At 40.7% G+C, this 21,367-nt stretch overlaps 1 protein-coding gene across 35 annotated transcripts in view; it reads left to right on the top strand.

The window, feature by feature from the left end:
* Positions 1–5,280: 5,280 nt before the first annotated feature.
* CLASP2 (cytoplasmic linker associated protein 2) overlaps positions 5,281–21,367 on the top strand; it is a 170,544-nt gene continuing 154,457 nt past the window's right edge. For 16 of the 35 annotated variants that reach the window (XM_037070788.1, XM_037070829.1, XM_037070830.1 and 13 more), the window contains exons 1-2: positions 5,282–5,712; positions 20,816–20,894. In XM_037070788.1, the coding sequence (XP_036926683.1) occupies positions 5,518–5,712; positions 20,816–20,894 (274 nt within the window). In that variant the 5' untranslated portion in view covers positions 5,282–5,517. Of the gene's footprint in view, positions 5,713–20,815; positions 20,895–21,367 lie in introns of all 35 variants that reach the window. The other 19 variants (XM_037070807.1, XM_037070806.1, XM_037070804.1 and 16 more) reach the window with 3 other exon arrangements.

Raw genomic sequence — 21,367 nt, 5'->3', positions numbered from 1 at the left:
ATGTCTTGGGAGCAAGGAGTCCCAGCCCCACACCAGGCCCCCTAACCCTGGGTTCCAGTGCCAGAAAGATAAGTCCTTGTAACTTCTGGCTACAAAACCAGTGGGGATTGAGTCAGTGGAAGACACTTCAGAAACCCCAACCAGTTCCTCTTAAAGAACATACACATGGACTCATCTGCTCAGACTCACTCCCTCTGAGCTCCAGCACCAGGGTAGCAGCTTGAAAGGCACCAGTGGCACAAAGGGAGGAACTGAAGTGTCTGGCCTCAAGGCCAGCAGGGCCACTGTCCCTTTTCTAAACTCTTACCCCACAGAGCTGGCAAGCTGGTGCCATGTCTAAGACTCCAACAACCTGCCTAACACTGTGTGACCCACCTTGGAGATCGACAGAGACTCCACCCTACCCAATATATGGGTTCACCCAAGCTGCTTTTCCATGTGAAAGGCTATTCTTGGCTTATACTGTACAACTTCCTAAATTCTCTCAAATAAGTAACAGTTGGCCTCAGTGAGCCCCAGGCCTGGCACTAGCAGCAGCCAGCCTAGATTCACAGCTTGGCTTCACCTGGGAATCTCCAAGCCCAGCACAAGTAGCAGCCATCTGTAGACTGTTTTATAGCTCAGGCAGGGTGGCCCAGGGCAAAACACAGGTTGGGGCTGACCTTGGCCTGCATCACCTGGGAAACCCCAGGGCCAGAACACCCAGTGGACAGCTACAGATCACATCAGAGCACCACCACCCTGTCCCTGCACAGCTGACCCTCCACAGAGGGCAGAAGTTGGTGGTCAGTAGTCAGAGCCAGTCCTTTAAGCTGACTGTTCTGGGTAAATCCCTCCTATTGATTTGCCAACAGCAAACAAAGCTCAACTACAAGGGGAGGGTGTACTCACCCCACACCAAGGGTGTGAGTACCCAGCTTAGGTGGTAAGGAAGACTGTGCCACTGGACCTTAAAGGACACCTATTACATTAGGCCACATTACTGAGACACAGAGTCAAAGCAGCTCTACCTAATACATAGAAACAAACATATGGAGGCTGTCAAAATGAGGAGATAACAAAACTGGGTCAAAATGAAAGAGCAGATGAAACTCCAGAAAAAAATAGCTTAATGAAATGGAGATAAGCATCTATCAGATGCATAGTTCAAACACTGGTTATAAGAATGCTTAGGGAACTTAGTGAGGACCTCATCAGCATGAAAAATTAAGTCTGAAATGAAGGATGCTCTGATTGAAATGAAGAACAATTTATAGGGAAACAATAGTAGAGTGGAATAAGCCAAGAATCATATCAATAATTTGTAACATAAGAAAGCAAAAAATAACCAGTCACAACAAGTAAAAAGAATCCCAAAACATGAGGATAGTATAAGCAGCCTCTGGGAAAACTTCAAGAGGTCCAACATTCACATAATAGGAGTGCCAGAAGGAGAAGAGCAAGAGTAAGAAGTTGGAAATCTATCTGAAAAAAATAATGAAAGAAAACTTCCCTAATTTGGTGAAGGAAATAGATATGCAAGGCCAGGAAGTACAGAGAGTCCCAAACAAGATGGATGCAAAGAGGCCCACTCCAAGACACATCACAATTAAAATACCAAAGGTTAAAGATAAAGAGAATCTTAAAAGCTGCAAGAAAAAAGAAGTTAGTTTCCTACAGGGGAGTTCCCATAAGACTATCAGCCAATTTCTGAAAAGAAACTTTGCAGGCTAGAAGGGATTGGCAAGAAACATTTAGTCATGAAAGGTGGGTACTCACAGCCAAGACTGCGCTATCCACCAAAGCTATCATTTACAATTGAAGGACAGATAAAGAACTTCCTAGAAAGGAAAAAAAAAAACAAAACTAAAGGAGTTCATCACAAAACCATCATTTTATGAAATGTTAAAGGGACTTATCTAACAAAAAGACGATCAAAACTATGTACAATAAAGTAGCCAAAAATACATATCTACCACCAATTGAATCTAAAAAACAAACAAGAAAAACAGAGAAAGAATCATGGATACAGAGAATGTTTTGATGTTGCCAGATGGGAGGAAATGTGGGGGAATGGGAGAAGAGGTGAGGGGATTAAGAAGTACAAATTGGTAGTTACAGAATAGCATTGGAGATGTCAAGTAAAGTATAGGAAATGGAGTATCCCAAAAACCTACCCATGATCCATGGATGTGAACAATAGTTAGGGTCATTGCCTGAGGGAGTGGAGGTTACTGGGTGGTAGGGGGAAAAAGGGGAAAATTAGGACAACTGTAATAGCATAATCAATAAAATATAATTTCAAAACCTCTAGTTAAATATAAACTCTTCCAGGAAGCCTTCTCTGATTTAGAGCTCTCCTATCCCCACTCTCAGTGCCATCTAGACAAGGAGTCTTTCATCTAGCCTTCCCAAACCCTCTGCTTACCGTATCACAGCATCCTGGAAATGTCGATTTTCTTGTCTCTGTGTGAGTTTGTTGTGGGTGGATACCAGACCTAAACAAACTTTGTATCTATAGAACCTGGCACAGTATCTAGCCAATAGTGCTCCGAAGAAGCTGGAAACAGGGGTCATGATTTTTTGTTTGTTTTAATGAAGGAGTATGTTCTACCTGGTTGAAAACACGGGACTGGGAAGACAGATTCCAAACACCAGATACCTTCTCAAGTATTAATTTTAAGCGGAGGAAAACTGGGAAACATTCTGTATTTCGCCCAGTTGTTGATGAATTAATGAGATACACATAGGGTATGTATAGATAATAGTAACCAGTGTTCACTAAGCATTTCATAGTTATTTGTAGGGTTATTCAAATGCCATCATATTATCTTATAACTTAAAGACTATTTAGATATAGCTTATAGACTAGCTAGTGTGATTCTTGAGTTACTTAAGTTCAGATAAGTGAGTGGAGACAACACAAGACTAACAGCAGCCTTCACTTTCAATAATAGTGACGGGTAGGGCTGGACTTAGTATCCAGGTCTCCTATATTTTATTTTATTTTATTTTTAAAGATTTTATTTATCTTTAGAGGGGAAGGGAAGGAGAGAGGGAGAGAATATCAATGCATGGTTGCCTCTCGTGTGACCCCTGCTGGGAACTGGCCTGCAACCCAGGCATGTGCCCTGACTGGGAATCGAACCACGATCCTTTGGTTCATAGGCCCAACCTCAATCCACTGAGCTACACCAGCCAGGGCTATATTTTATTTTTTCTATGCTCCATGTTGCGCCTCATCACTGGCAATTAAAGTGGAAACATCTTGTGGGCAGGGCCCTTTCTTTATATTCTTCTGCAACCCTGTATGTACTGAACTTAGACACACAAGGCATGGTAAGAACAATTTACTGGCTTGAGGTCCAGCTTTAGGGAAATTAGAGTGAGTTAAAGAAGGAAGAAACTTTACAACACAATACAATATGAAAACAGAAAAAATATTTGAAAAAAACCCTCAGAATAAACAGCAAACAGTCAGGTTTATTTGAATTTGGAGTGTCTTCTTATGGTTATTATTATTATGTTACTGTGAACATTTCCAGTGTCAATTTCATTCACTTGTTCAACTTAAATTGATTGGGCGCTCATATTTTCCAAGCACCATCAGAGGGGAAACAAATGATCCTGGAGCTTTTTACGTAGTGGAAGAGACAGATATTATACAGATAATTATTAAATTGTGATTGGAAACAATTGGCAGGAAGATAAATACAGTGTGCCTTTAGAATGTATTACAGACCACTTTACACCCACTAAAATGACTAAAACTAATATCCCCTACCAGACTAACTACTGTGGAATACGTGGAACAATTGGAGCTCTCAAACACTGCTGGTGGGAGTGTAGTATGGCAGCTTCTTCTAAAGTTAAAGATACACTTACAACAACAAGTAATTCCAGTTGAAGGGAACCAAAGTATTGGCTTTGGGGATATTGATTTTTAAGCTGGTTATTCAGAAAAGACAGAATATTTGACTCTCCCTCACTTTCCTAAGAGATTCAGATGTAAAAACTTGCTCCAAGAAAGAAATCTTAACCTCAGCTCAACCTGAATTGAGTGGAGTAGATGGGAGGGTGTCCAGCAGGAGCCTGTGTACTTGAACCCGCCCCAGTGTCTCCTTTTTCCCTGGGCTACCTAGCAACATTTTACCTGCCTTGTGTTTTGCTCTTCTTCACCTGCAAATGGCTCATTCTCACTTTTGAAATCTGAGATCTCCCTTCCCCTTTTCCAAAATAACATATATACCAAATTTTACCTCGCTATCTTTGGAATTTTCGTGCTTATGTTAATTCCATGTGCCCATGTATTAAAATTGCTTTTCTCCTGCTAATCTGTCTGTTCACTTGTTAGCCCAGCTCGGAGAATTTAGAAGGTGGGAGGCAAAGTGTTATTATTTTTTAGTTCCCCCTGAGTCCTTGGTATTTACCCAAGAGAAATAAACACAACTATTCACACAATGACTTGAACATTCACGCAGCTTTACTTATAAATATAAAAAAAATTGGAGACAATGCAAATGTCTGTAAACAGGTAAGTCGACAATTGTGGTGTTTCCATACAATGGCTAATAGCATCAAAAAGGGACGACCAACACACCGACAGCACGGGAATAAATCTCGAAACGCTAAACTGAGAAGCCTGACTCCAAAAGAGTACAAACTGTATTAGGTTATGTGACGTGAAAAAACGGGGGAAATTGCGCTAAGGTGATTAGAAATCAGATTAGAACTGCCTGGGGAGGCAGTGGTTATTGCTCAGAAAGTTCCTGGAGTGTGGAAATGTGCTACATCTTGGTTGGGGTGGTGGTTACGCTGGTGACTATGTTTGCCCAAACGCAGGGACTGCATATTCAAAATCTGAGCATTTTACTCTCTGGAAACTGAAGTTAAATTAAAAAAAAAAAGCATTATAAGGCCACCCAACCAGGGGTGGCGGTGGCTGGAAACAGGGGTCATGATTTTTTGTTTGTTTTAATGAAGGAGTATGTTCTACCTGGTTGAAAACACGGGACTGGGGAAGACAGATTGCAAACACCAGATACCTTCTCAAGTATTAATTTTAAGCGGAAGAAAACTGGGAAACGTTCTGTATTTCGCCCAGCGAAACAGGGGGCTATGACCCGCGTGGCGGAGGAGGGTCTGGCCACCGAAGCTACCTCACTGCTCTCCCCCCGGGTCCCACTCCAAGTCCACCCAACCCTTTCCGCCTGGGCCACTGCCGCCACTACCGCCGCAGAGCTCCACTCCCGGCAGGCGGGCGTTCGCCGACGTCGCGCTGACGTCACGCGCGTGCTGACGTCGCCGACGGCCGCGGCCTCTGAAGCGGGCTGGGTGCCGGGGGGCGCCGAGTTTGACTAGTTTGGGGGCCGCCGGGCGCCTGGCGCCGCTCCCGCCGCCCGCCGCGCCCCGCTAGCTGCACCTCGGCCGGATTCAGCGCGTCGCGCCCGTTCCCCCGGGGACCGGCACTGGAGGCTGGGCGGCTCTCGGCGAAAGTTGGCCCCTCACGGGCAGGCGGGCGAGCGGGCGGCCGCGACCATGGAGCCCCGCAGCATGGAGTATTTCAGCGCCCAAGTGCAGCAAAAGGACGTCGGCAGCCGCCTGCAGGTCGGCCAGGAGCTGCTGCTCTACCTCGGCGCCCCCGGCGCCGTCCCGGACTTGGAGGAGGACTTGGGCCGCCTGGGCAAGACAATCGACGCACTCACCGGCTGGGTGGGCTCGAGCAACTACCGGGTAAGCGGAGGCGGCGCGGCTGGGCCGGGCACGCCCTCCCCGGCCAGCCCTTTAATCCGGACGTGCGGGGCGGCCTGGAGAGTCTCTGGTGTGCGCCTGGTTCCTCGGGGCCACGCAGTAAAGGGGAGACCCCTGGACACGCGGGTCCTCTGGCGAGCCTGCCTCTGCGGGCGGGTGAAGGGGAGGTACTTCCCACCACGACCAAGTTTTTTACGCAGTTGTGAACAATGACAAATTTAGCGATTCCCTGACACGGTCCTGCTTTATTGGCATCGGACACAGTGTTTAATCATTACTTTAAAAAAAAACCCCAGTGATTATTTACATACGTAAAAGGCACGAAGACTTTTTTGCATTTGTGCATCCCTGTGTAAACACTACCTAGACCAAGATATAGGACATTAAAATACAACTTCTAAAAAGAGATGTCAAGTTAGTCCTTCTTTAAAAATAAGTGATTTTTATCCTCCATCTCCTGTTTCTTTTTTCTTTATATTTTTTTGTGTCTGGGAAGCTGTGCTCTTCATCTCCAAGGGCCTCTTGGAGCTTAATCAGGTACTGTTAAATCTAATAAAAAGATGCTGACCCTAGGGCATTACTTAATTGCTTTTTCTTTAATATCGACAGAGAGGAATTGAATGCTCTGTCATCTCGTTTTGACGCAGTTGAGGTCTGACTCGGATTTGAAACCGTGTCCTAGCACGTTAGCTGATGCAGAAAAATATATAAATAAATAAAAGAATGAAGTACGGGAAGGAATGAGTGTTTCTGATGAGCTGGTAGTAGGCAGGTTGTGATGTAGCCGTGTTGGGAGGCCAGGTAAGTGTTCTGTGATTAGCCTGTACTGTAGTGTTTAGCAGTTACTTTTATTTCTAGTCTTCTGGTGGCAGTGTTGCTTTAAAATGCTGGCCAAACCTTCTGTGAATGGAATGAAGCGAGGTGATTCTTAGTAATATGTTGTATAGCCTAGTGAATAGGCTGTACTTTGAAAACTGTCCTCATCGAGAAGAAATGCATACTCTAGAGTTGTGATGAAGATTTTTATAGTGAGATTTATGTGAGTTTTGAAAAGGATTGACTTTTACAGGATAATAGTTTGAAAATTACTACCTTGGTGCTTCAGTGCGTACTAGCTCATTTGAAAAAATTGAAAAAAGTTACTAATGTATCATTACTGTTTGGGGATCATTCTTATTTCTTTGGAAGAAACAAGTAAAATTTTCTAACACTGTAAGAAGGGCGTATAAACACTACGATAGTTGATTTTATGTTGCTCCATTGGCTGTTGTAGAAAGTCAGCTCTTTGGTAATGTTTGGGAGCTCCAACTCAATTCAAAGATGAGATGTGTTTGTCACCAGGTAGTTTTCTTTACTTGCAGCAAGTAAAGAATATGGGGGATTCGTATCCAAAGCTCTGCCTCTCCAAAGGGAAGCTTAGTCATTGCTTATAGACTCTTTGGTCATCTACATGTTGATTTCTTCTTTGCAGCTGCATTCATCCCTGTCAAACTCATCCTGTTTACAGCTGCTTCTGTAAAAGACTATGCTGCATTTTAACACTTAGCAAGAATCACATCTAGTAATAATATTTAGAACTGTCCTGTCCACCAGTAGTGCTTACTCCCCTTCTCACATGCTGGCTGTGGGCCATGTCACTCTTCAGATGTGCCATCAGTGGGTGGCAGTTGAGCAGTCCCATCTCTTGAAACACTCTTGGCTTCTGTAATACCACAGAATCCCAGTTTTTCTTTAAGGCTCTATGCACTTCACTCAAATGCTGTGTTTTTCCTTTAACTGGCCCTTAAGAGTTAGAATCCATCAGGACAGTGCATCAGATTTGACCTGAATTCTCATCTTTTTGTTACACATTCTCCCCATGCTCCTCAGTAGATGCTATAGCTTGAGACAATGACAGCAGTCAGAAGAGAACTGCCATAGGCTCCTACAACCTTATCTACTACACACTTCTTGTAGATGCCCGTATATTCTACTTCTCAGTTACAGTGAATTAATTGTCTTTCTTATACCGATCCCTCCACATGGGTATTAGATCCTATGTCCTCTTGCCTACTCAGAGACCTTAATTCATCAGTTTTGCGCTCTCCCTCCTGAATCATTACTTCTCTCCTGTCTACGGAATGCTGTATGGAAGTTTTTCTGACATTGTTAGAGAGAAGATATTCTAGTTGTTTTTTTTCTTTTGTTTTATAAACTTAGTTACCAAACTACAGCATCATTTTTTTTACTCAAGATACAAGAAAATATTTAACTCTTGGAAAAAGTATATCAGAATTTTTTGAACTACTCACAGGCAGTTGTACTTACATTTTAAATTATGCTGAACAAAATATAATTTTTCTTTGGATTTGCTAGCACCTCAGATTTGTGTCTTAAGAACTGTCATTGTTTCAATGAATTTGAGTGACTGTACTGTATCCTGAGTATTGTTCTCTACACTGATGATCCACTAGTGAACAAGACGAGCAAAACTCACTCATTCGGCCTCAGTATTTATTGAGGACCTACTATGCACAGGAATGCACTCTTCCAGACACTTTCCACGCAGTAGAAACAGAATGACTGAAACCTTTGCCTTGATGGATTTAGATTTTAGTGGGAGGAGTATAAACAAGGTAAAAAACTAAAATCTGCATATTGGATGGTGATATTTACTTTGGGGGAAAGCAGAGAAGAGAATAGGTAGGGAGTGTTCGGCAGGATGCAGGTGTTTGAATTGTAAATAGCTGGTCTCTGAAAACCTCGAGATGGTGATTTAACTGAGCTTGGAGAGTGAGATCCCTATGGTGGGTCATGGAGGTCCTATGAGAAAGAGGAAGGTGGATGGGTATACAAATTAGATAGTTTCAGGTAACAAGTGCTTCTGAAAGGATGAGGGTGCAGTGAGACTATTTTGTGTAGTCAAGGAAGTGAGGTGAAATTTGATTATAGATGTGAAAGAAATAAAGGAGTGAAGAATGATTTAGGCAGCGGAAACTGAAAATACAGAGGCCGTAGTTTTGTTGAACAAAGAGAAGGCTAGCATGGCTAGACCTTAACAAGTGAGTGAGATGTTAAGAAAGATGAAGTTGGGGAGGCAGGTGGAAAGAGACTTACAGGATTTTCTTCTAAATCATTGGAGAGTTTTATGTAGAAGGGGGAATTTTTTGAGGAGTGTTGTCTCTGTAAAGGAGCGACAGAAGCAGCAGGGAGATGATGGTGGCTGAGGCTGGTTTGGCAATGCTGAAAAGTGGCAAATTTGGGATATGAATTGGAGGCACAGCCAGCAGTACCTCCGCTTGGAATGAGTGTGAGGGTTGAGATTGGAATTAAGGATAATTGCTTTGCTTGGGCGCCAATAGAGGGTGCTGTTTATTGAAATGAAGATTGAGAGAGTAAGTTGGACCGAGTAAGTAAAATGTTTGGTTTGACTATGTTGTTAGAGGATTGTTTAACATCCAAGTTGAGATTTAAACAGGCAGTTGGGGTCAAGTTCAGTGGAGAGGTCAGACTTGAAGATGAAAAGTATGGAAACAGGTATATATAGTATACTCTGGCATTTAACTTTTGCTAGAGACAGTCCTGTGATTTCAGGAGTCCCCAAATTTTAAAAGGCACTTTATTATGACAATAAAATATCTTTATAAAATACAATTAAATATTATAAATATCACCATTTAAAGACTACTTAGTATCAAGAACTGTCTCAATGTGGTTTATTTGTATTACCTCATTTTACTCTTTAAGATGGCCTTAGGCCCTGGCTGGTGTAGCTCAGTGGATTGAGCGTGGGCCTGCAAACCACACGATCGAGGTTTGATTCCCAGTCAGGGCACATGCCTGGGTTGCAGGCCAGTTCCCAGCAGGGGACTCACAAGAGGCAACCATACATTGATATTTCTCTCCCTCTCTCCTTCCCTTCCCCTCTAAAGGTAAATAAATAAAGTATTTAAAAAAGAAGATGGCCTTAGAAAGTTGGTGCTGTTTTTCCTCATTTTGTACAAAAGTGTATTTTGCTTTAAGTCATAGACCTGGTAAATTGTTGGAGGAGTACTTGAACCTAGGGAGATTAGGGTGTTTTTTTTTTAAGATTTTATTTCTTTTTAGACAGAGGGGAGGGGAAGGAGAGAGAGAAACATTGATGTGTGGTTGCCTCTTGCGCTCTCCCGCTGGCGACCTGGCCTGCAACCCAGGCATGTGCCCTGACTGGGAATCGAACTGGTGATCCTTTGGTTCCCAGCCCGAGCTCAATTCACTGAGCTACAACAGCCAGGTTAGATTAGGGTCTTCCTACTCTTTTTCCTTTTCTGTCCTTTCGTAAACCTCTTCAGCATCCTATCATTTGTCAGCTCTGCTTTCAGTTTTTCATATCGTCTATCTGCAACTATAAGTGTAAGTTGATTATAAAAAATGGAGAAAATAATAAATAACATTTTAAAATATATTTTATTGATTATACCATTACAGTTATTGTTCTGTTCCCCCCTTCATTCCCCTCCACCCTGCACACCCCCTCCCCCACCATTACCCCCCTTTAGTTTATGACCACCTGTCTCAAGTTCTTTAGATTCTATATTTCCCCTACTATTCTTGCCCTCCCCCCTATCTATTTTCTACCTACTGTCTATGCTATTTTCTTTACCTTTTCCCCCCTTCTCCTCCTCCCACTCCCCTGTTGCTAACCCTCCATGTGTTCTTCATTTCTATGGTTCCACTCCTGATCTAGCTGTCCTCTTGATTTGCTTTTGTTTTAGATGTGGTTGTTAATAACTGTGAGTTTGCTGTCCTTTCACTGTTAGTATTTTTCATCTTCTTTTTCTTAGATAAGTCCCTTTAACATTTCATATAATAAGGGCTTGGTGATGATGAACTCCTTGAACTTGACCTTGTCTGAGAAGCACTTTATCTGTCTGTCCTTCCATTCTAAATGAAAGCTTTGCTGGATAAAGCAATCTTGGCTGTAGGTCTTTGGATTTCATGACTTGGAATACTTCTTTCCAGCCCCTTCTTGCCTGTAAGGTCTCGTTTGAGAAATCTGCTGACAGTCTGATGGGAACTCCTTTGTAGGTGACTGTCCCCTTATCCCTTGCTGCTTCTAGGATTCTCTCCTTCATTTTGGTCTTGGCTAATGTAATTATGATGTGCCTTGGTGTGTTCCTTCTTGGGTCCAACTTCTTTGGGACTCTCTGAGCTTCCTGGACTTCCTGGAAGTCTATTTCCTTTGTTTCCCAGACTGGTGAAGTTGTCCTTTATTATTTGTTCAAATAAGTTTTCCACTCGTGGCTGTTTCTTTTCCCCTTCTGGTACCCCTATAATTCAGATGTTGGAACGTTTAAAGATGTCCTGGAGGTTCCTAAGCCTCTCCTCATTTTTTTGAATTCTTGCTTCTTCGTTCTTTTCTGGTAGGATGTTTCTTTCTTCCTTCTGGTCCATTCCATTGATTTGAGTCCCAGTTTCCTTTCCATCACTATTGGTTTCCTGTGCATTTCCCTTCATTTCAATGAGTTTAGCCTTCATATGTTCCTCTAATTGTGACTATGATCAACCAGTTTTGTGAGCATCCTGATCACCAGTATTTTGAACTGTGCATCTGAGAGGCTTGCTATTTCTTTTTCACTTAAAATTATCGGCTCTGGGGCTTTGAGTTCTTCTTGAGCCATATTTTGGACTGTTTGTGCCTGTTACTTATGAGGATCGGAGCCCTAGGTGTTCACCAGGGCGGGGCAACTCAGTGGCTGGGTTGTGATGCTGTATATGGGGGCAGGGTCAAAGGAAAGCAATGGCGGTCCCCTCTGCCGCCTCCCGCAGCCAGGACCTCGAGGCCCGTCTCACTGCTCACTACTCTGCTGGTTTATCTGTGCTTGAATGTGCGACTGCGGTCAGCCTGCCCCACAGCCTCACTGGGTCTGTGCTGCTATCTCGGGTGCCTGCACACTTGAGTCGGGGGATCCTTCCTGCCCGACCCTGCTCCGCTGCTGGCTCAACCCCTCTTACTGGTCCGGTTGAGCGGTTGGTTGTTGTCAGACTTCTGTATAGTTCAATTTTATGTTCTTTGGCTGTGTCTTTGTTTACTAAACCTTTGTTGTATTCATACTTGGTTGTGGGATAAGGCACAGTGTTTCCACCTACGCCTCCATCTTGGCGGAAGTCTAAATAACATTTTTGTTATAACTGTTTAGTGCTGTGCTAGGTAATGTGCTAGGATTTCAAGTCTTTTTTTTTTTTTCAGAATCCTTTTGCCTTTTGAAGAATGATACTTTCCCAGTGTCAGCATCACCATGATTGTATTTTTTATAAACCATTAATTTCTTAAAATACATCATTCTTATGTGAAGCTGGAATCAATTTTATCTTTCCTTCTCAAAATATTTGAAATAGCAATATAAATTATATATTCTGAGTAATTTTGCATATCCAAACACCCCTTGACATTTTGAAGCACACTAAAAAGTAATGATCTGTGTTTTTAAACTTTGAGTGATTCTCTTAATAAGTATTCTGGTTTAGAGCAATACCTGAAAGCTATCATTAACTTTCTACTGTGAATTATGATATTTTGAAACTTTTTCAATTACATACTTTCCTAAATTTTTATACCTTAAAGCCATATTTTGGCATAAATTCTTTGGGATTATGGGAACTGTATGTTTTGGCAGAAGTTGTTCGGCCTTTATTATACACTTAGAATTCCGCATCACTGTGCATTCCACGATATGCAGTGTAGCTGTATGTCCAGCTATATGATTTCTTACAATCTCCCTTTTCCCCTAAAAAGATTTTATTTATATTTAAAGAGAAGGGAAGGGAGGGAGAAAGATAAAGAAACATTAATGTGTGGTTGCCTCTCATGCATCCCCTACTGGGGACCTGGCCTGCAGCCCCTGCATGTGCCCTGACTGGGAATCAAACCAGTGATCCTTTGGTTCACAGGCCCACGCTCAATCCACTGGACTATACCAGCCAGGGCCAAATATATCATTTTTTAAAAAAGTGATCTTGCCTATTCCTTTTACCTGTCATCTGATAACATCTGAGTTTTAATTTTTTTGCTATTAACATTGTTTTTTTGCCTTGTCAACTTGCATATGTGCATGAGTTTGTCTTGAACAGTTATTCTGAACCCTATCAGATTCACTGCCCTCTTTTATTGCCTCTTTTTACAGTCAAGAAATAAATTTGAGATAATACCCAATAAATATAATCTTAAAAAATCCCAATAATGCCCTAACTGTAAAGAAAAGGTAACTTACACATAATTTAATGAGCTAAAATATATTTCAGTATGAAATGTGCCAACCTGACTCCCCCAGAAGACATTGGTGATGGCACCAGTGCACTTGATTGCTGTGAAAGCTACCTACTGCGGCCAGCGCAGACGGCTATAGATGTGTGGTTGCTGGTGGTTCAGACTTCACCAGTGGCATTACTGTTGGTGATTGTGATGATTCTGGAGCTTTCAATTCTGAACCTTATTTCTTTGAGTACACCAACTTAAAGAATTTGACTACTCTACCTGATATCCAGTCTATTTCGCCTTTAACTGTCCTCTTATTTGAGCTCGATATCCTTGTCAGTCACACCTTTACATTCACTCTTAATTCCCTCTCACTCTTGCTTTTTCATGGTCCTCATTTGATAAAATGTGTTCCTGGTTACTCCAACTCTGCCTACCCCATACCTGCAGCAGTGCAGCTGCAGCAGGATGGAGAAAAACACAAAACCTCCAACTGGTTCGTTTTAGAATCCTGATGTCCTAATGGGCCTTCAGCGTGGCTTGGCAGTTAAAGTATACTGTGTTTTCTTAGCTCATTCATTCACTGACTCAGGCCACTATTTTACATCTATTCCTCTCCCCACAGATCTATCAGTGTCTCTTCTTCTGTTGTCACTGTCGGCTGTTGACCTTGCTTCTTAGTTCATCAAGAAAATTGAAGGCATTGGAATTTCTTAAGATTCCCATTACTTATGTACCCACCTTCGAAATTTATACCTGTAGCAGGTTCTCAATATTTGTTAAATGAATAAAGTAGAGCACACTTGTCCTTTGATTTACCTCCTGGCTGCATTCCTGGAGAACTTGTATACTAAAACCATGCAAAAGAAAAAAGAGATTTCTAGGCTCTGATAAGTTCTTCAGAAAGGGTTTTCATTTACTTGAATAGCTGGCAGCAAGGCTGCCAGGTATGGCCATGTTCCTTTGGACTGTATAACTCTAGGGAATAATATTTTGTGTTGTACTACACTGTTGCTCCACATCACATCCTGGTTGGGAATAATTGTTCTAGGGTATGAGTCTGGAAGTGGTAATTGTGGGTTATACTTCCCTGTCTCGTCCCCCTAACTCCACCTAGAAACTAATTGGTATCTTTAATTTTAAGTCATTTGTTTCCCTCCTTTTTGGAGGGAAATAGTTTTACTATTTATGTATTTATATGAAAATAATCTGGTATTTCCTTTCAGATTTTCAAAATGTGTAAGCCATCAAGTTTTACTCATTTGATCTGGGCATCCATGTCCACTCGGCAATTATTCTATCCCATTCTTTTCACTCATTTTCTTAGATGCTAAGTTAATTTGTGGGGAAGAAATGTACTATGAGAGAAGCATTCACAGGGGTATCCTTATTGTGACCAGTACACACCTTTTTTGTTGTTGTTCTATTGTAGAAAACATCTATGATTATGAATTAACCTTCTGCCCTTCCTGGATTTCAAGAACTCTTATTGTTGGGCTGTCTCACTTTTACATGGAAAGTTTTTTAGCTGTGATTCTTTTTTTAAAGATTATATTCTATTTTTAGACGGGGCAAGGGAGGTAGAAAGAGGAGAGAAACATCAATGTGTATGGTTGCCTCTTGCACGCTCCCCACTGGCGACCTAGCCTGCAACCAGGCCTGTGCCCTGACTGGGAATTGAACCAGTGACTCTTTGGTTTTATAATCTTTTACTCAATCCAGATTGAGCTACATTGGACAGGGCTTGGCTGTGATTCTTAAATTGGGGGTAGTCATTACTATTGCAGTCATTACTATTACATTACTACTTAGCCCCATTGTTGCTTGACAACATTTCTGATTTAAACTATTTGGAAGACTGTACATTGTATTGAATTGAAACTCTGTAGTCAGTTGACATCAGATTATTGAAATATGTTCAACTGTGATTCAGAGGTGAAAACAGAAAAAGGATGAGAAAATATTCTGGGAGTTATCAGGGTTATTAATGTTTCATAATTTTTTTTAAATTTTAGTTTTGTGACTTAAAACAACCTAAAATTTAAGCCTAAATTTTACTTTTTACAGTTTCCACATTTTTTTAAGATTTTATTTATTATCTTTAGATAATAAATAAAATTATATATATATATTTATTTTTATTATCTTTAGAGGGGAAGGGGAAGGGAAGGGGAGAAGGAGAGAAATATCAATGTATGGTTGCCTCTTGTGCGTCCCCTGCTGAGAACTGGCCTGCAACCCAGGCATGTGCCCTGACTGGGAATCGTACCGTGATCGTGTGGTTTGCAGGCCCGCACTCAATCCACTGAGCTACACCAGCCAGGGCCTACAGTTTCCATATTTTACTTATGAAAAATACATTATTCTTTTATATTTTTAATATTTTATATTATATAATATATGCTATGTTTTTGCTTTTCGATTTTACATATACCTCTTAGGAAATACATTACTTTTGTTTTTATATTTTAAAGGATCTGAATGGAGGCATTTGAGTTCCTAAAGAAGTGGTGAGGAGCAAAGTACATTATTGCCCTAGTATTCTTTTCTTCTTTCCGGGGGATTTTAATATTCTACTTAAGGGACCTTTATCCAAGATGCAGGCTAAGTTCAAGGATGTCCAAATGGAAATTCAGGAGAGTTATTAGTAGCTCATTGGTAAATTTTGATTTGCTTTATCAAATTCACCCACTATATTCTTTAGGAATGTGCTGACTATTAGTGGGTCTTTATTTATTAACCCATGTGAATTTTAGAAATAGTTCGTCAAGTTGTACCAAAAAAATTGGGACTCTTTATTGGAATTACATTGAATATCATTTTTTGGAGGAAAACTTGACATCTTTATAATATTGATTTATTTTTATTCATGAAAATTATTTAGGCTATAGTGTCTTTCATTAATGTTTCATTACTTTTTTCCTCATGCACATTTTTAAAAGACTTTTTTCCTAGGTAATTTATACTGCTTGAAAGTATTGCTAATGTGATGTGCTCTTTTTAAAGTTGTTTTCTGGTATTAGAAATCAAAATCAGTTTTTTGTGGTCAGCCTACTTGTTATATAATTTTAAATATTTTTCTTGCAATTTGAAGAATTTTTTAGGTTTTCTATACATAGAATAATATCAGACAATAACGGGAGTTTTGCTTCTTTTCAGTCCTTTCGTTTTGCTTGATGTGGCACATTGGCTACTCTTAGGATGAGGTTGCATAAAAGAGCACGGGCATCCTCGAACTGTTCTGGGTTTTAAGGGTATGTTCTAGGAATCATGTTTACTATCATTTTTTAAAAACTTCACGGAGAATTTTGAACATATATAAAGGTAAACAGAATAAAATAAATTCACCGTCTGTGGTTAATCCTGCCCCATCACTTTGTCACCAATCACAGATATATTGTTCATCCACCAAGTCTTTCTAGTTAGTGTCTCAAAGATAAGTGCTCTTTAAAAACAAAACTATTGCCTTGGCTGGTGTGGCCCAGTGGATTGAGTGCCAGCCTGCAAAGGTTACCAGCTCAATACCTGGTCAGAGGACATGCCTGGGTTGCAAGCCAGGTTCCCAGTAGGGGATGCATGAGAGGCAACCACACAATGATGTTTCTCTCCCTTTCTTTCTCCCTCACTTTTCCTCTCTCTAAAAATAAATAAATAAATAAAATAACAAGATTATTAACATAACCTCAATACCATTATTATATGTAAACAATTTTTTAAAGATTGTATTTATTTATCTTTAGAGGGGAAAGGAAGGAGAGAGGGAGAGAAACATCACTGTATGGTTGTCTTTCGTGTGCCCCCTGCTGGGAACCAGCCTGCAACCCAGGCATGTGCCCCGACTGGGGATCGAACCGCGATCCTCTGGTTCGCAGGCCCGCGCTCAATCCACTGAGCTACACCAGCCAGGGCTGTAAACAAATTCTTGATATTAAATATCCAGGGTTGACATTTTCAATGTTGTAAAATATGCAGATTTTAAAAGCAGTTATTTTAAGAAAGATCAGGATCCAAATAATGTTCAGAAAGCGTGATTTTGTTAATATGTATATTAGTTCCCTATTGCTGCTGTAACAGATTACCACACACTTAGTAGCTTAAAACAAAAGTAGAAGTTAAAAATGGATTTTGCTAGGATAATAATCCAGATTGCATTAGCATTATATTCTTTCTGGAGACTTTAGGAGCGAATTTTCCAAAACTGTCTGCATTTCTTAGCCTATGGACTTCTCTTTCCTTGTTAAAGCCAAGAGTGTGGTATTTTCATACCTTTCTCTCTGACTATCGTTTCCATCATCACACCTGCTCTGACCCTCACATCTTCCTCTTGGAAGGGCTCTTGTGATAACACTGGGTCCAGGATAATCCATGGTAATTTCTCTACTTGAAGATCTTTAATGTAGCCATATTTTTTAAGTTATTTTGCCATGCAAGGCAACATAGTCATGGATCCTGAAAGGTAGAATAGGATGTGAACACCTTTGGGAGGCGATTATTCTGCCTTCCTCACTTAACATGTTTGTTAAGTTTCTTTGAATCAATCTCTCCTTCAGTATCTCTTTTTAAAAATTTTTGGATTTTATATGTGGCCCGCTACTGGATTTTGGTGATTTTACTTCTGTGATATTTGTTCCCTGTGTATTTCCTATAAATTGGTAATCAGATCTAAAGCTTGCTCATTCAGCTTCTCCCTGTCTGTCTCTTTCCTGTCTCTTTTTACAAGACTGCTTAGGCTCTGGCCCGGTAGGTCGTTTGGTTAGAGCACATTCCCTATGTGCCAAGGTTGCTGCTGGTTTGTTCCCTGGTCAGGGCACATGTAAGAATTAACCAATGAGTGCATAATTAAGTGGAACAACAAAGAGATTTCTCTCTCTCTCCCCTGCTTTTCCTCCCTCCCTCCCTCCCTTTCTCTCTACAATAAATTAAAAAAGAAAAAGATTTCTTAATAAGCTTTGCTCTTCCATTAAGAGGCACATAACATTAGGAAGGCACAGGCATTCTAACATCATGATCTGAACATTCAGTGTTTAGATCTCTTAATTCATTAGGGTGCAAAGTGATATTCTTGTTGTCATGGCTTCATTTATTAGCTGGAATACTTTCATAAAGAGAAACTTATCCCATTTACTACTATTTGGTTACTCAGTGGTATAGTTCATATCTTTGTTTTCCTTTTGTTTACTAATTATGAAAAGAAGGAGGTTGTCTTTTAGTATCCTCCAATGTTGAACAAATTATTTTTGTTATCATTATGAGCTCTTGTATTCTAACATATACATTTCAAGACAATGCAGTTATTATCCTCATTGGTAATAAAACTGTCCAATCTTGACATAGCCCTAGTAATCTTTGATACTGTTTCTGCTACCTGATATCACAGAATGTTGTGTTTCGTCTCCTGCCCTAGAATTAGCCACTTCTCCAAGAAGCTCTTGTTCCTTTTAGTTGGAAATGGTATGTAGGAAATACAATGTGGGTGTTAGTGGAACTCATTGTTAGTTTGTTCATTGTTTATAGATTTTTTTCCCAATGTGTAGGGTTAGGTTTTATTTTAATTTTAAAGAAAAATACATGCAACTTCATATTGATACTCCAAATCATATTCACAACTAAGGTTTTACTACTTCTATATATATATATTTTAAAAGACTTTATTTTTAGAGAGAGGGAAAGGGAGGGGAGAAAGAAGGAAAGGAAAGGAGAAAGAGAGGGAGAGAAACATCAGTGTGTGGTTGCCTTTCGTGCGTCCCCTGCTGGGAGTTGGCCTGCAGGGAACCGGCCTGCAACCCAGGCATGTGCCCTGACTGGGAATCGAACCGTGATTCTCTGGTTCGAAGGCCCGCGCTCAATCCACTGAGCTACACCAGCCAGGGCTAAGACTTTATTTTTAGAGAGAGGGAAAGGGAGGGGAGAAAGAAGGGAAGGAAAGGAGAAAGAGAGGGAGAGAAACATCAGTGTGTGGTTGCCTTTCACTTGTCCCCTACTGGGGACCTGACCTGCAACCCAGGCATGTGTGCTGACCAGGAATCAAACTGGTGACCTTTCAGTTTGTGGGAAAATGCCCAACCCACTGAGCTACTCCAGTTAGGGCTCTTGTTTTGTTAAATAAACATTTATAACCATTTATACTTATTTGCAGTCCCTTTTCAAAATACATACATACATTTCCCCAGCTTGCTCCTTTTACTTAACAATATATCGTGAAGGTCATTTTAATACCAGGATTAGGATATTCCTCATTTTCAAGTGTTACCGTACCTGTAATGTGGATGTACCTTTTTTTTTTTTCACAGTACAGATAATTTATGTGGTAAAGCATCGGAATTATGCCTTAATTACAAACAGTCTGTAAGGCATTCTCAATGTTACAGAAATACCAACAGATCAATATAGAACATCAGCCATAAATTTAAGGAATGCCAATAATGAGTAATATGTAGCACTATGAGATGAAGAAACATTGGCTAACTTGAAAATATAGTTTCAGGGTATCTCATAAGGTATCTCGTGGATGTACCTTATTTATTGAATCTGACCCATATTGGTGAACTTTTGCATAGTTTCCAGAGTCTTGCAATGTATAATTTTTGCACGTTTTTTCATGATTTGCTGATGCACCTTAGAGATAGATTCCTAAGTGAGAGCTTAATAAATGTGCGTGTTTTGCCTGCTGATTTGAGATACTGCTTTTATCATCTGTTAAATTTTATGTGTGGGTCTATCTCTGTATTTTCAGCTACATTTTTAAACAACTCATTGATAGGATTCATGCATTTAAAGTGCACAGGTCATTGATTTGGTCTTGGGGTGAGGCTTCATTGGAGATCCTGCCCCTCCTCAACTGGAGACCTTGAATCATCTGTGCCAAGATGGTTTTCTGCTCCTCCCTCTGAGGAAGAGAGGTTCCCCCTACCTTTTTACTCAGTAGTTTTGAGTTTTTAATCTGTGTTTTGGGGGCGGCAGTGTTTGCCTTTCCCTCAGTAGCTTCAATTTTTGTTTCTTTTAGGGCAAGGGATGGGGAAGGTTTGTGTCTGCTTGCAGAATTCGCTGCTCCCTTCCTGTGGGACTGGTGCCACCGAGATATACTTTTTCCTATCTCCTGCCCTGTCTTCACTCTTAATTATGAATGTCCACTAGAAGTTTGTGGAGAAAGAGCCTGCAAGTGGGTGTGAACTCTCCTTGTATCTGTGGCTACTAGGGTTTCTGTGTTTTAATGCTGGCCCACACTCAGCTATTACAATGAGTTAAATGTAGCCGAATTCGCCTTATCCACTTGTACAGCTGCTTCATTTTTTTTTTTCTGTCCTCTGCCACATGTGACCTACTGCTTCTGTCCCATCTTTCCTGGGGGGCATCTGTCTTTCCTCAGATTTCAGGCTAGTTGATTGTTCCACAACCTAAGCTTTCTAATGGATTCAAAAATAGTTACGGTTTTATGGATTATTTGGTTTTCTCTTGTTACAGTGGAAGTGATGTTTTTTCTAGTTTCTTCTTCCTAGACAGAAGCTGGAATTTCTCTGTAATTAAAGATCTCTCAATTTTTAACTGTTTTATGTTAGAAGCATTTCAACATTACAGGAAAGCTACAGGCAAACTGTGTACCCTTCACCTAATTTACCAGTTACTAACATTTTGACAAATATGCTTTATCACTATCTTCCTGTATATTTATACATTACTATTACTATTATTGAACCATTTGAGAGTAGGGTACCCTAATCTCATGACTATTCATTCACCCCTGACAACTTCAGTCTTTTTATAATTTTAAAAACTTGATAATATATTATATGAATGTCTTTGTATGTCAGCAACTATAAACTCCTGTTAAAGTATGTAGAAGTAATTTATATTAAACTGTTTTTCATTCTCCAGGTATCATTAATGGGATTGGAAATTTTAAGTGCCTTTGTGGACAGATTATCAACACGATTTAAGTCCTATGTAGCAATGGGTAAGTGAACTTTGTTTATTTAAAAATCATGGCAGCCCTGACCACTGTGTCTCACTCAGTTGGCTGGATGCCGTCCTGCAAAGCAAAAGGTCTTCAGTCTGATTCCTGGTCAGGGGACATGCCAGGCTGTGGATTCAGTCCCTGCTTGGGGCGCATACTAGAAGTGACTGATCGAGGTTTCTCTCTCACATTGCTATTTCCCTCCCTCTTTTTCTCATTTCTCTCTCATGTCGCTATTTCTCTTCCTTTCCCTTCCCTTCTCTGAAAATAAATAAATAAAATCTTTTAAAATTAAAAAAAAAAAGTATTGTAGTCCTGGCTAGTGTGGCTCAATTGGTTGGAGCATTGTCCTGTAAGCCAGAAGGTCACGGGTTTGATTCCTGATCAGGGCACATGCCTAGGTTGTGAGTTCAATCCCTGGTTGGGCAGGTGCAAGAGGCAACCAGTATTTCTCACATCAGTGTTTCTCCCTC

The sequence above is a fragment of the Sturnira hondurensis genome, unplaced genomic scaffold (assembly GCF_014824575.4).
Source record: "Sturnira hondurensis isolate 20B ecotype Veracruz unplaced genomic scaffold, ASM1482457v3 Scaffold0019006, whole genome shotgun sequence".
NCBI classification, from domain to species: Eukaryota; Metazoa; Chordata; class Mammalia; order Chiroptera; family Phyllostomidae; genus Sturnira; species Sturnira hondurensis.
This window is presented reverse-complemented; position numbering and strand designations above follow the sequence as displayed.